Here is a 14210-nt window from a genome sequence, read left to right as displayed (position 1 = left end):
AAACGGCGTTTCCGTGTGCTGCTCTGGTTCACCAGAAGTGGCTTAGTCATGCTGGCCACATGACCCTGAAGCTGTACACTGGCTCCCTTGGCCAGTAAAGCGAGATGAGAGCCGCAACCCCAGCGTCGGTCACGACTGGACCTAACGGTCAGGGGTCCCTTTACCTTATGATTGAAAATGAAGAGTGCGGTATATCAAATACGTTGCGGATAGTCTCTATAGAAAGACTTCTATAGAAGTCTCTGTAGAAATTACATAAGAAGAAAGTAAGTTAATTTTTGGCAAGGTGTATTACAGTTGTACAGGTTACATACGCTTCAGGTTACATACGCTTCAGGTTACAGACTCCGCTAACCCAGAAATAGTACCTCGGCAGCAGCAGGAGGCCCCATTAGGTAAAATGGTGCTTCAGGTTGAGAACAGTTTCAGGTTAAGAACGGACCTCCATAACGAAATAAGTACTTAACCCGAGGTACCACTGTATTCGTTTGATGACTGTTTGCTTGCTTTTTAATCTCAATGAAGCATTAAAAGAAAAAGAAAATGGCTTGCGTCTGAGTCCTTAAACCCTAACACAAGATGAGTGCCTGTATCCTTACACATTGCACAGACATATAAGTTGAACATATACGCAAAGAAACTTTCTCCCACAGAAATAGGGGTGCAGCAGGATTTGGTGCATGTTTACTCTGAAGTCTGTTCATTCTGCATTTAAAGGTGAACTTACCTAATCCACACTTTCTGAAACAATAGGTAAAGGGACCCCTGACCGTTAGGTCCAGTCGTGACCGACTCTGGGGTTGCAGCGCTCATCTCGCTTTATTGGCCGAGGGAGCCGGCGTACAGCTTCCGGGTCATGTGGCCAGCATGACTAAGCCGCTTCTGGCAAACCGGAGCAGTGCACGGAAACGCCGTTTACCTTCCCGCCGGAGTGGTTCCTATTTATCTACTTGCACTTTTATGTGCTTTCAAACTGCTGGGTTGGCAGGAGCAGGGGCCGAGCAACGGGAGCTCACTGCGTCGCGGGGATTCGAACCGCTGACCTTCTGATTGGCAAGTCCTAGGCTCTGTGGTTTAGTGCCACTCGTGTCCCCTTCTGAAACAATACCTGCATCGAAATTCAGCTGTCCTTTGAAATTCGCAGTGCTCTGAATTTTGCGGTGCAGTTCTCCACCTGAGGAATTGGAACAAAAAATGCATATACAGAGGTGGAGTTTGCATATCAAACGCCTACGTCTGTGGAAATTGCTTTGCAGAAATGTGTGCGTTAGGCAAAACTGCACACAAAAGTACGTGTATCCGGAGGGAAACGCTGGTGAATTTCCATGAGGACGTACCGTATTTATCTTTCTATAAGACGCCCCGTGTATAAGACGGCTCCTATTTTGGGGGACTCCAAATTAAGAAAACATCCCTCAGCACTACCCGTGTATAAGACTAGCCCCAATTTTAAACCTAAATTTTTGGTTAAAAAAACCTAGTCTTATACACGGGAAAATACGGTATATATCTATATAGATATATATCGCAAATCCCTGTGGAAATGTGGAAAACCAAAGATTAGGAAATTGAGAGGAAATTGAGAGGAGACAGTTTTGTTGTCTTCATTGGGACTTACTCTCTGAGCAAGTGTGTTTATGGTGTCCGAATCCAGCAGCCCTGTGACTCTCCAAAGCTCAGTTTTGTTTTCCATTCCAATTGTAAGTTCTGTTTTTCATTTCGTTTGTAAATTCCTAACATTCAGCGATTTGCAGCTCAACTCTTGCTGGGACATTAATCGGGTTGCCGGGGAGTTCAGACGTCGCCTGAAGCTCTTGCAAAGCTTATATTCTCTTGACACCTTCCAAAGGAAGAAATACATAATTTGGTCATGTTTGAAATGGAACCAGCACAAACAAACACAAAACAACTCCTCTCCTATTCTCTTTATGCAGAAGGCTACATACCAAAGACACCCTACTCTGTCTTCTTTGGGTTCAACTTATCACACATCCGGAAAACCCTTCATGACTCCAGTCTGCTGTACCGTGCTGAACTGAGAATGCGCATCTCTGGAACGGTTCAGGATCAGCGATTGGAGCTTTACCAGGTATGATGGGAAAATGCTATCGGAGTTCACCAGTTGTACCCTCTCGCCTGGAAACTGTTCAGACTGTCTGGAGATGCTTGTGGTTATTCGTGGGTGGAAAGAGGAAATTTCTCAGCATATGCTCAGAGGCATTATTTTATTTGCACCCAGGGACAACAGCTGATTCCAAAGACAGGCCCCTGGATCATTGCTAATGATCATTTTCATTCGTATTAAACCCCAAACAAGAGCAGGGACAATATTGCTTGCGTTCTATCCCTGAGAATGAGGGTGGCGGGGTGGGAAGAAATTGAAATTTCTGATTTTGAAATCAAAACGAAGGCACATTTATGCGAATTATGTTCATTTGCCAAAAAAAGAAAAGAAAAAGTATGTATTTGTTTGCCTGCATTAGTCTGGAGTATTTCAGCTGCAGAAATCAAAATATTGTGGGGAAGAGGTGTCTGTAGCGAGGGAACTGGAATCTGGGAATGTTCAGGGAAGCTTTTAATGTTTAATAGGTTATTGTATCTTAATATTCTGTTGGAAGCCGCCCAGAGTGGCTGGGGAAGCCCAGCCAGCTGGGCGGGGTATAAATAATAAATTATTATTATTACTATTATTATTATTGGAAATCTCCCAGAACTTCCTGACAGTAAGAGCTGTTCGACAGTGGAATTTGCTGCCAAGGAGTGTGGTGGAGTCTCCTTCTTTGGAGGTCTTTAAGCAGAGGCTTGACAACCATATGTCAGGAGTGCTCTGATGGTGTTTCCTGCTTGGCAGGGGGTTGGACTCGATGGCCCTTGTGGTCTCTTCCAACTCTATGATTCTATGATTCTATGATATGCTCAGGGGCATTCTCTTATTCACACCCAGGGACGATCCTTGATTTCAAGGACAGCTTCTGTGGATTATTTCTAAGGATCCTTCATTCATCTTAAGTCCCAAACATGAGCCAGGATAGGTGTTTGCCTTCTAATATTGACATAGAATTTGGAGGGACCGAATGTCCACTTCATTGTTCCCCCAGCTCTTCTGCAGATGTTGCCCCTGTTTTCCAGTTCTGCCCCAAAAACTGGAACCTTGAACTAGAAATTAAGCGTAGCATTTGAATTCAAAGTGCTTCAGCACATCGTTCTGTCGAACAATGAACCACCCTTGGTCTTATGTCGGAGATGGAGAGACTGCTTTGTTTACACTTACCCTTTCCGTCCAGGAGCAGATCCACTCGATCAACAGCACTTGGTACTACATGGATGGGCGTATGGTGAAGGTGAAGAACGAGAAGGAGTGGCTTTCGTTTGACGTCACCTCCGTCCTCCGGCAGTGGCTTGGAAGCACAGGTAAGCCAGGAAGTACCTAAAGGTGTGAGCTGGGCAGGGTCCCAGAGTTGATGGCAGCTGGAAAGAGTAATTCGCTTGGGGGAGAGGAAGAACGGGATGTGTGACCAAAGAGGACAATGGTTAACTAGGGGCTAAAAAGTGGTTTGTTGGAAGGACTGAGCCTAGCCCGCCGGAATAACCACAGTTAGTTCTCTGCCAAGTTTGTTGTTGACTCGCAAACCATGCCACCTTTAGCACGTCCAAACCCAACAGCCTTGTTGAACTATGGTTTGTTTGGACCCTCGATCCCAGACACCTGCCAGGTTACAAAGGCATTGTTGTTGTTTAGTCGTTTAGCCGTGTCCGACTCTTCGTGACCGCATGGACCAGAGCATGCCAGGCACTCCTGTCTTCCACTGCCTCCCGCAGTTTGGTCAAACTCATGCTGGCAGCTTCAAGAACACTGTCCAGCCATCTTGTCCTCTGTCATCCCCTTCTCCTTGTGCCCTCAATCTTCCCCACCATCAGGGTCTTTTCCAGGAAGTCTTCTCTTCTCATGAGGTGGCCAAAGTCTTGGAGCCTCAGCCTAACGATCTGTCCTTCCAGTGAGCACTCAGGGCTGATTTCCTTCAGAATGGATAGGTTTGATCTTCTTGCAGTCTATGGGACTCTCAAGAGTCTCCTCCAGCACCAGAATTCAAAAGCATCCATTCTTCGGCGATCAGCCTTCTTTATGGTCCAGCTCTCACTTCCATACATCACTACTGGGAAAACCATAGCTTTAACTATACGGACCTTTGTCGGCCAGGTGATGTCTCTGCTTTTAAGAGCAACTGAAAAAGAAGCCAAGCGTTGTAGGGCTACGAGTCCCATCATCCATGACCACTAACAATGCTGGTGTGGCTGATGGGAGTTGTAGTCTAACGACATCTGGAAGGCCCCACATTGGCTATCCCTGGTATAGCACATGTCTGGCAGTAGCAGCCAGCTTTCACACAAACTAGCCTGTTAGATGACGTGTGATTTGTTGAACAAACCACGGTGGAAGGAAACCGTGGGTTGAACGTTATGCGCAAGCTCATCCACTGATAGACATCTCTTCTTCCAGATTCAGGTAGGTAGCCGTGTTGGTCTGACGTAGTCGAAATAAATTTAAAAAATGTCCAGTAGCACCTTAGAGACCAACTAGAGTCTGCTCTGGTCAGACCTCATCTGGAGTACTGTGTCCAGTTCTGGGCACCACAGTTCAAGAAGGACACTGACAAACTGGAACGTGTCCAGAGGAGGGCAACCAAAATGGTCAAAGGCCTGGAAACGATGCCTTATGAGGAACGGCTAAGGGAGCTGGGCATGTTTAGCCTGGAGAAGAGGAGGTTAAGGGGTGATATGATAGCCATGTTCAAATATATAAAAGGATGTCACATAGAGGAGGGAGAAAGGTTGTTTTCTGCTGCTCCAGAGAAGCGGACACGGAGCAATGGATCCAAACTATAAGAAAGAAGATTCCACCTAAACATTAGGAAGAACTTCCTGACAGTAAGAGCTGTTTGACAGTGGAATTAGCTGCCAAGGAGTGTGGTGGAGTCTCCTTCTTTGGAGGTCTTTAAGCAGAGGCTTGACAACCATATGTCAGGAGTGCTCTGATGGTGTTTCCTGCTTGGCAGGGGGTTGGACTCGATGGCCCTTGTGGTCTCTTCCAACTCTATGATTATATGATTCTAAGTTTGTTATGGGTATAAGCTTTTGTGCGCAGTGTGCATGCACACGAAAGCTTATACCCAGAACAAACTTAGTTGCCTCTAAGTCCTAGCCGCTCCTGCAAGGCAGTGCCAAGGTGCTTATTTCTCCAGGGACTAGAATTGTGGGGCAACCTCTCCCTGCTTTGCCTTTGTGCCGGAGGGGAGAGGGGGAGAAAAGGGGGTGGGGAAAAACAAAACAATGCCGCAATCCGCTGAGTCGGCACGCCACGCCCTGGGCACGCTGCCACAGTGTTTTGGAAGGAGCCAGATCAAAAGTGCACATGCGTCAGGCACACTTGCCATGCGCCACTCCTCGGCTGCATTCTTTGCACAGGTTGCTACTGAAAGGAGAGGAACGCAAGGATTGTGATGTTGCAAGCACTAAATTTCTTGCGTCCGGGTGGCCGTCTACCTGCAACTCACCCTCTCTGATCTCAAACCCCTTTTTGCCTTAGTAAGTTGAAGAGGTGACGACAGTCGTCAGCTGCAGGGATGGGTAGAGAAATATTGGGGGTGTGGTGATTTAGAGGAAAGGTGGGGGTCATATTGAAGAGAGGGCCACCCTCACTGCCCAGCTTCCGTGTTGGGCTGGGCTGCCCACAGATCAAAGACAGGCTCAGATCTTGCCATGCTTCAAGCACCATTCTCTATATTTCTTAAAGATGCCACACGGAAGTTTTATGTGAGTGCCTTTATGTCTGGGGAGGATGAGCTTGCATTAAGGCAAACCTACCACCCTGAGTTCTTGGGATAAAGGGCAGAATGCAAATAAATAATAAAAAATAACCTCATGCTTTCAGAAACAACACGCAGACCAAAACACAGCCACCGTCGTTTAAAATTTTGCACTCCTCCAGATTTCTCAGGGCAGTTTCCCCAGCCAAGTAACAATCGCAGAAATAGATTGATATGCTCGTGTGACGTAGTGCGTGGGTACATTGCTGAAAACAGCTTGGGGGAAAAGTGTGTCGTATTAGGTGGAAATCGTTCGGCAGAAATAAGCACGCCGGACAAAATTGCACATGGAATTGTGTGTATTGTGAGAATTTTGTATTAAAATGCTAATGAAGTCTCATTAGGACTTAAAAAAAAACTGATTTGGAAATCTGGAGAACTGAATTTCAGATTGAATTACTGTCACAGATGTTAATGTTCCTATCCATGTGTTTGCCACTTTTTTTATTTTTAAGGCAACCTCCTTAATCAGACACCCAAAACTTTGTGTAAAGATTGGGGGTTGGGGAGGAGCAACCAACAGACATTGTCTGCAGCCAACTTCCGCTTCTGAATTGTTCTCCCATACACACATGGGCTGGGCTCCGGAGAAGAAAGGCGCACTTGGATTTAATGTGGCAAACACCTGTCTTCACCTTTGGGCCCCTGTTGCGTGTGCCTCCAGGGTTGCAGGTTCAAATCCTTACCCCGCTCCTGCTGGGGGCTATGAGCACGGCACCCAAAAATCCACGTTGTTTGTATTTCAGAGCCTCTGGGAAGATTTCGCCTCAGCTCCCACTGTACCTGTGAAAGCGGGGTGGAGGAACTGAAAGTGGAAGTTGAAGGTAAGAGCTAATGAATGGGGTCAGTTTCCTGGTTTTCCAGGGACGGCTCTCCATCCCTGTTTCGAACCCGGAACATCCCTGTTTCCCCTGCCAGCTCTGCCAGTGAAAAATGGGGGACAAAAAATGGAGGGTCAGTTGTGGAGGGAAGTGAGAATCGTAGAATGGGCAGAGTTGGAAGGGACTCCAGAGGTCATCCAGCCCAACCCCCTGAAATGCAGGGAAATAGGAAATGTCCTTATGTTGTAGGGTTTACATCTAATGCCTGTAGTGCCAGCTTTATTTATTGATTTAAATTCATGGCCCGTCCTTCACCCTTGAAGGCTATCCATGGCTCCTAGCCCTGATGGCTATAAATTGCCTCCACGGTTTGAGGCAGCAGTGTTTCTGAATACCAGTCGTTGTGAATCGCAGAAGGGGAGTGATCTCCTGCGCTCGGATCCTGCGGGCATCCATCCGGCCACTGTGAGAACAGGAGGCTGCTGGACGAGGTGGGAAACAAGGCCAGATCTTTGGGCTTTTCTCATGCTCTCAGGCCCCGCTAAAGGCTCTCTTCGGTCCCTGTCTGGCATCTCCCTCGTCACTTGCCTGTCAACAACTGGTAAGCACAGGCTCGGCGGATTCCGCCTTCAGGACGAGACTTGCCTCCTTCTGGGAATCGGGCCTAGAGAACTTCCTCATCCTCCTGACACACATACCTGCCATACCTTCTGCCCAGGGTGGGGTTGTGGGGGGGGGGGGGCGCCGTGCCAGTTCTGGCGACACTTTCGTCACGTGATTCAGCTCGATGGGAACCTCCTCTAGGGGGCAGTGTGAAGCACGAGCACCCGCAACACACACACACACACACACACACACACACCCCTTGCACACGCAAACTAGCACACACCCGCTGGGTTTCGTCAGCTAAAAATAGGCTGCTGTGCTGACGGCAAGCAGCTTCACCATCGGATCGCAGAAAGGGTGGTTCTGTCGTGCTTCTGGCGGCTGGCACGCTCCAGAATTTCAGAACGCTTCCCTCCCTCAATGCACTTTTCCCTGCAGCACTGTTGTTTCACAACTGCGCTCACTTTACTTACAGCAAACATAAGAGCTGGCCTTTTCCCCTCTCTCAAGGTGCCTCATATCCCTGCCGTGCCCATGTTTTTGGGGCTGTGGGTACGCATCTGGCTGTAGGGAGGCAAGCACAGGGGTAACTCTGGAGCAGGGGTCGGCAGCATGCGGCCCATGGGCCAGATGCGGCCCACGAAGACCGTTTTACCGTCCCACGAGCTGCCCCTGAACTGAGCTGCCTGCTCAGCGAGTCCTCCCCGTGCTGCGCTAAACCGGTGGAGCACAGCACAGGGACTCACCGAATTATGCTGGAAACCGAGGCTGCACATTCGCAGGTACCAGAAATCTGCGCAGGCACGATTTTCAGTGTCTGCGCATGCGCAGACGCGATTTCTGATGTCGCGCTGTGCCGGTCCAGCCCACAGACGATCTCTGCGGGAGTGATCCGGCCCATGGCCGGTAAGCCTTGCCAACCCCTGCTCTGGAGGGTAGGACTCGGACCAATGGCTTCATGTCACAAGAAGGGAGATTCCAACTAAACATCAGGAAAGAACTATCTGACAGTAAGAGCTGTTTGGCAGGGGAACAGACTCCCTCGGGAGGTTGTGGACTCTCCTTAGAGGTTGGACGGCCACCTGTCATGGATGCTTTAGCTGAGATCCCTTCATTGCAGGGGGTTGGGCTAGATGACCCCGGGGTCCCTTCCAACTCTATGATTCTATGGCTCACACAGGGGTGCAGTGGGCAGCCTCTTTGGCAAATGGCTGCTTTTTGGCTCCCAGGAGCCTCCAGCCCAGTTGAGGAACGACTGCCTTCCCACTTGTGGGCCGATGGGATAGGCAAACTTCCTGCTCCTCAGCACTCAGCGTTTAATTCCCATCACCTATCCTAGCATGGGCAGCAGAGTGGGGAGGAACGGAGAAGTCAGCGCATCTGACCCCCTGAAGCTCCTCGGATGCCCTCTTCCTCCACAATCGCACCCATAACCCCACACATTCCTGATCCCGGTGGGCACCACGTAAGGTTGCTGGCAGAAAGAAACAAGCCAAGTCGGTAGGGCCAGTGGCGTAGCGTGGGGGGTGCAGGGGGGCCCGGCCGCACCGGGCGCAACATCTGGGGGGGGGCGCTCACACTCTCAGCCCCTACCTGGCTCACTCACTCTCTCTCACTGCAGTGCTGGCTGTGCAAATCCGATCCGAGCCGCCGGGTCGCCGCCCACTGTGGAGGGGAGGGTGCCAGGCGTGTGGTGCGGTGCGGGGAGAGAGTGAGGGACTATCTGGGGGAGGGACAGTGCAGCGGGGGGGGGGCGCAAATTACTTGCCTTGCCCCGGGTGCTGACAACCCACGCTACGCCACTGGGTAGGGCAGCACAGCCTTCGCCCAACCTGCAGCTGCCCTCCTGATTTTAGTGCCCCCATATATACCTAATTCGAAATATAAACAACAATAAAGCGTGAAGTAAAATTTCATTTTTCGAGATGAAACGGAACCTACAGTAAGATGGAAAACAATGTTTATTTTTGTGGACTCCCACTTCCTTTACATTTGAATTTTTCTCTCTCTGACTTTTTCTAATGGCACAGTCAGATCCTCAAAGCTAATCTTGCGCAACACGTCTGCATCTATACTTAGTAGAGAAAGGCACTCAGCTTGCTTTGTTGCATGGTCGTCCTGTTGGGATTTCTAATTGAGAAACCCAGCTCTCGGCTGAGCAGCTTGTGGCCATTAATGGGGGGGGGGGAATCTGGCCATGGGAAATTTCTGCGATGCCCTGAGCACATGCTTATTTTGCTTAACGGTTCATTGAGAGCTCTGCCCCCACCCAGACAAGGAAGAGGAATGATCAAGAGACCATGAAGGCTTCCCAAAAGGAGGGTTAGGGGATGGGAACAGCGTCAGTGAGGGCTTGGGCCTAGGAAGAGTCTGGGTGGTAAATGGCATTGCAGTCAGTGCTGCTGGAGGGTATTTTCCCTGCCTGCCCAGTTCCCGTTCCCCAGCCACGCCGTCGGAAGCTGCTACTCGGGGAAACATTTGATCGATCTGATTTATAAAGCGCCTTCACCCTTATTATTATTTTATTCATGCGCTTCTAAAGGGTGGCGCTGTGGGTTAAACCACAGAGCCTAGGACTTGCCGATCAGAAGATCGGTAGTTCGAATCCCCGCAAGGGGTGAGCTCCCGTTGCTCGGTCCCTGCTCCTGCCAACCTAGCAGTTCAAAAGCACGTCAAAGTGCAAGTAGATAAATAGGTACCGCTCTGGCGGGAAGGTAAACAGCGTTTCCGTGCGCTGCTCTGGTTCGCCAGAAGCGGCTTAGTCCTGCTGGCCACAGGACCCGGAAGCTGTACGCCGGCTCCCTCGGCCGATAAAGCGAGATGAGCGCCGCAACCCCAGAGTTGGCCACGACTGGACCTAATGGTCAGGGGTCCTTTACTAAAGGTGCCACCGCAAAGTGTTTCACATATGGCAGCATCCAAATGGTTTAAAAACAAAATAAAGCCCGTGCGACACGTCTAACGAATACTTGTTTGTTTCCAGGCACCAAATTAAGGAGGGGTGATCAGCAAGGGATCAGCCAGGCAAAACAGCAGCCCCCCTATCTTCTGGTGATGGCGATGCCCCCCGAGCGGGCAGACCACCTGCAAAATCGCCGGCAAAAGCGAGCGGCAAGCGTGGAGTATTGCAGCAAGTGAGTGGCTTCTGGGTTTTTTGTTGAGAGCCTCTTGGGCTATAAAGTGGGGTGACAGCTCAGCTGGTAAAGCATGAGATTCTTAATCTGATGTTCATGGGTTCGAGCCCCCACGTTAGGCAAACAGATTCCTGCATTGCAGGGGGTTGGACTAGATGGCCTCTGAGGTCCCTTCCAACTCTGCAGTTCTATGCTTCCATGAATGAATGCACTTCTATGCAGCTCTTTAGCCAAAAAGACTTCTTATAAAAATCAGCGTTAAGACAGTCCCCACCTTAAGGCTTACAATCTAAAAACACATCCTCCTCGTCATCATTATTTATTAAATTTATCGGCCGCCCTTCATCCTAAGTTTACAGGGTGGTTTAAAATATGATCAAAACAAAAATGAATACCATAATAACAAACAAAAGCAATATTTATTAAATTTAGAGACCGCCCTTCATCCTAAGATCAGAGGGTGGTTTACAATATAAAAACACAAAAAAGAATACCATAATAACAAACCAAAACAACAATGCACCCATAATTTAAAAGGCCATGGGTAGTTTAATTAGCCTGGGAGAAAAGGAATGTTTTTGCCTGGCACCTAAATATATGTAAGGTGCCAGGCGAGACTACCTGGAGAGAGAATCCCACAAATGGGGCCACCACAGAAAAGGCCCATTCTCGTGTTGCCACGCTCCAGATCGCTTGTGGAGGAGGAGGCACATGAAGAAGGGCCATGGAGCAGGATGAATTTCCCACTGCACTCCTGGCTGGGTTTCAGGATCTGTGGTTTTGCGGCAGCTAGACTGGAGACTGGGAGCGGCCGCCGAAACCATATAACACCGGTCCTGAAAGACCTACATTGGCTCCCAGTACGTTTCCGAGCACAATTCAAAGTGTTGGTGCTGACCTTTAAAGCCCTAAACTAAGGATACCAGATTTTTTTCAATGAATCCAGGGACACTTTTCAACTTCAGTCGGAATGATAGTGGAAATGATAGGAGACTGATTTATAAATCAGGGGAATGTCCCCTAGAAAGGGGGACGTTTGGTAACCTTACTCCTAAACAGCCTTGGCCCAGTATACCCAAAGAAAAGTCTCCACCCCCATCGTTCTGCCTGGACACTTTGGTCCAGCTCCGAGGACCTTCTGGCGGTTCCCTCCTTGCGAGAAGTGAGGCTTCAGGGAACCAAGCAGAGGGCCTTCTTGGTAGTGGCACCCGCTCTGTGGAACCCCCTCCCACCAGATGTCAAGGAAATAAACAACTATCTGACTTTTAGAAAACATCTGAAGGCAGTCCTGTTTATGGAAGTTTTTAATGTTTGATGTTTTATCGTGTTTTTTAATATTCTGTTGGTATATTAGAGTTGCTGGGGAAACCCAGCCAGATGGGTGGGGTATAAATAAATAATAATAATAATACAGTGGTACCTCGGGTTACATACGCTTCAGGTTAAATACGCTTCAGGTTACAGACTCCGCTAACCCAGAAATATTACCTCAGGTTAAGAACTTTGCTTCAGGATGAGAACAGAAATCGCGTGGCGGCAGCAGGAGGCCCCATTAGCTAAAGTGGTGCTTCAGGTTAAGAACAGTTTCAGGTTAAGAACGGACCTCCGGAACGAATTAAGTACTTAACCTGAGGTACCACTGTAATTATTATTATTATTATTCTGTCAACTCTTATTGGGTTCTTCTGCTCCAGGTCACCAGAAGAGAAGAAATGTTGCGTGAGGCCCTTATACATCGACTTCCGCAAGGACTTAAAGTGGCTGTGGATCTCTCAACCCAAGGGCTACTATGCCAACTTATGCATGGGTGCCTGCCCCTATCTCTGGAGCTCGGACACTCAGTACAGCAAGGTGAGGATGTAAAAAGCTCCTCAGCCCCCCCTCTCCCGAAAAGGCTTCTGAACGTGTCCAGAGGAGGGCAACCAAAATGGTCAAAGGCCTGGAAACGATGCCTTATGAGGAACGGCTAAGGGAGCTGGGCATGTTTAGCCTGGAGAAGAGGAGGTTAAGGGGTGATATGATAGCCATGTTCAAATATAGAAAAGGATGTCCCATAGAGGAGGGAGAAAGGTTGTTTTCTGCTGCTCCAGAGAAGCGGACACGGAGCAATGGATCCAAACTACAAGAAAGAAGATTCCACCTAAACATTAGGAAGGACTTCCTGACAGTAAGAGCTGTTCGACAGTGGAATTTGCTGCCAAGGAGTGTGGTGGAGTCTCCTTCTTTGGAGGTCTTTAAGCAGAGGCTTGACAACCATATGTCAGGAGTGCTCTGATGGTGTTTCCTGCTTGGCAGGGGGTTGGACTCGATGGCCCTTGTGGTCTCTTCCAACTCTATGATTCTATTCTCACCCCACTTCCTCACACACAACCCTCCATTGGGGTTTGTTTTGAAGCATTCCAAAAACTGCTTTAAAAAAAATCTCAAAAGCAGGATACAAAAGGAAAGCAACAGAACGGGTTCATAGAAACAGATGCAAAGACAGAATTCGGCAATGGACTGTTCTTCTGGGTCAGAGAAAGCCTGGGGGGGGGGAAATATAACTCTCTACCAGGCATCTGGAAGCAACTGGTAGCCAATTCTTTGAGGACGGCAGGTGGGAAGGGCATTTGATAGGCTGGGAGCAACGACAGAAAATGCCACTGTCCTGGGTTGTGCTTTGCTGCAATAAAAATGACCGTATTTTTTGCTCTATAAGACTCACTTTTTCCCTCCTAAAAAGTAAGGGGAAATGTGTGTGTGTCTTATGGAGCGAATGCAGGCTGCACAGCTATCCCAGAAGCCAGAACAGCAAGAGGGATCGCTGCTTTCACTGCGCAGTGATCCTTCTTGCTGTTCTGGCTTCTGGGATTCAGAATATTTTTTTTTCTTGCTTTCCTCCTCCAAAAACTAGGTGCGTCTTGTGGTCTGGTGCGTCTTATAGAGTGAAAAATACGGTACTCGTGCAGTGCCATGAGTGAAACTTGGCCGCCATTATAAACGTGACCTCTGCTTTCCTGAAAACTTGGCCTCCCGCTCCGTAGGGTGATCAATCCGCCTTGTTCCCTTTCCAGAGACGTATTTTCTTATTTTGTTTCGATAGGTCCTGGCTCTGTACAACCAACACAACCCGACTGGCTCAGCCACGCCCTGCTGCGTCCCATACGAGCTCGAGCCATTGGGGATTGTGTACTACGTCGGCCGCGAAGCCAAGGTGGAGCAGCTTTCCAACATGGTGGTCAAATCCTGTCAATGCAGCTGAGAGAAAAGTACTTATGGACTTGGGATATCTCTTCTGGGCGAATTGGAATTAAAAAATCAATCAATCTGAGTGGGGAAGGAGTCAGGACTGGAGAGGGACACAGACTCCTCTTCCCCTCTAACAAAATCTTTTTCCAAAACAAAAACAATAAAAACCCTCATTTGGTGAGATTTATTATTATTTTGTGAATTTATGGGGTGTTTTTGTTTTTTGCAGGGGGGGGCAGGCGTTGAGAATCTTTCAATTCCTTTTCATTATTTTGCTTTGTGTATTAAGAGAGAATTATTTAAAGAGGTTATCTCTTCCTTGCCCTGCTGCCCTACCCGGCTTGCGCTGTACCCAAATCAATAATTTGCTATTTTATGGGAGTTGCGGTATGGGAGGAAGAAGAAAAAAAAGAGAGCCTCATTTTCCTGCCATAAAGAATGTGTTGAAAAAATGAGCTGGCCCTTGAATTTCCAACACTGGCAGAAGGAAAGGCGTGGCAGGGCATCCGAAACGCTCTCTGCAAGAGGGTGGGGATGTCTAGCTCTGGTTGAGGAAT

The 14210-nt window shown here is 48.6% G+C and overlaps 1 protein-coding gene across 1 annotated transcript in view; it reads left to right on the top strand.

Annotated features, from left to right (window-relative positions):
- The window catches only part of TGFB1 (transforming growth factor beta 1), a 28242-nt gene extending 14406 nt beyond the window's left edge, over positions 1 to 13836 (top strand). The window contains exons 2-7 of the mRNA XM_083455701.1: positions 1935 to 2089; positions 3285 to 3411; positions 6611 to 6688; positions 10275 to 10425; positions 12120 to 12276; positions 13508 to 13836. Coding sequence (XP_083311827.1) covers positions 1935 to 2089; positions 3285 to 3411; positions 6611 to 6688; positions 10275 to 10425; positions 12120 to 12276; positions 13508 to 13666 — 827 coding nt within the window. The 3' untranslated portion in view covers positions 13667 to 13836. The remainder of the gene's footprint in view (positions 1 to 1934; positions 2090 to 3284; positions 3412 to 6610; positions 6689 to 10274; positions 10426 to 12119; positions 12277 to 13507) is intronic.
- The last annotated feature ends 374 nt before the right edge of the window (positions 13837 to 14210 follow it).

The sequence above is a fragment of the Podarcis tiliguerta genome (genome assembly GCF_965153285.1).
Source record: "Podarcis tiliguerta genome assembly, chromosome: 8".
NCBI lineage: Eukaryota > Metazoa > Chordata > Lepidosauria > Squamata > Lacertidae > Podarcis > Podarcis tiliguerta.
The sequence above is the reverse complement of the archived record's forward strand: the minus strand, read 5'-3'. Positions and strand labels throughout refer to the sequence as shown.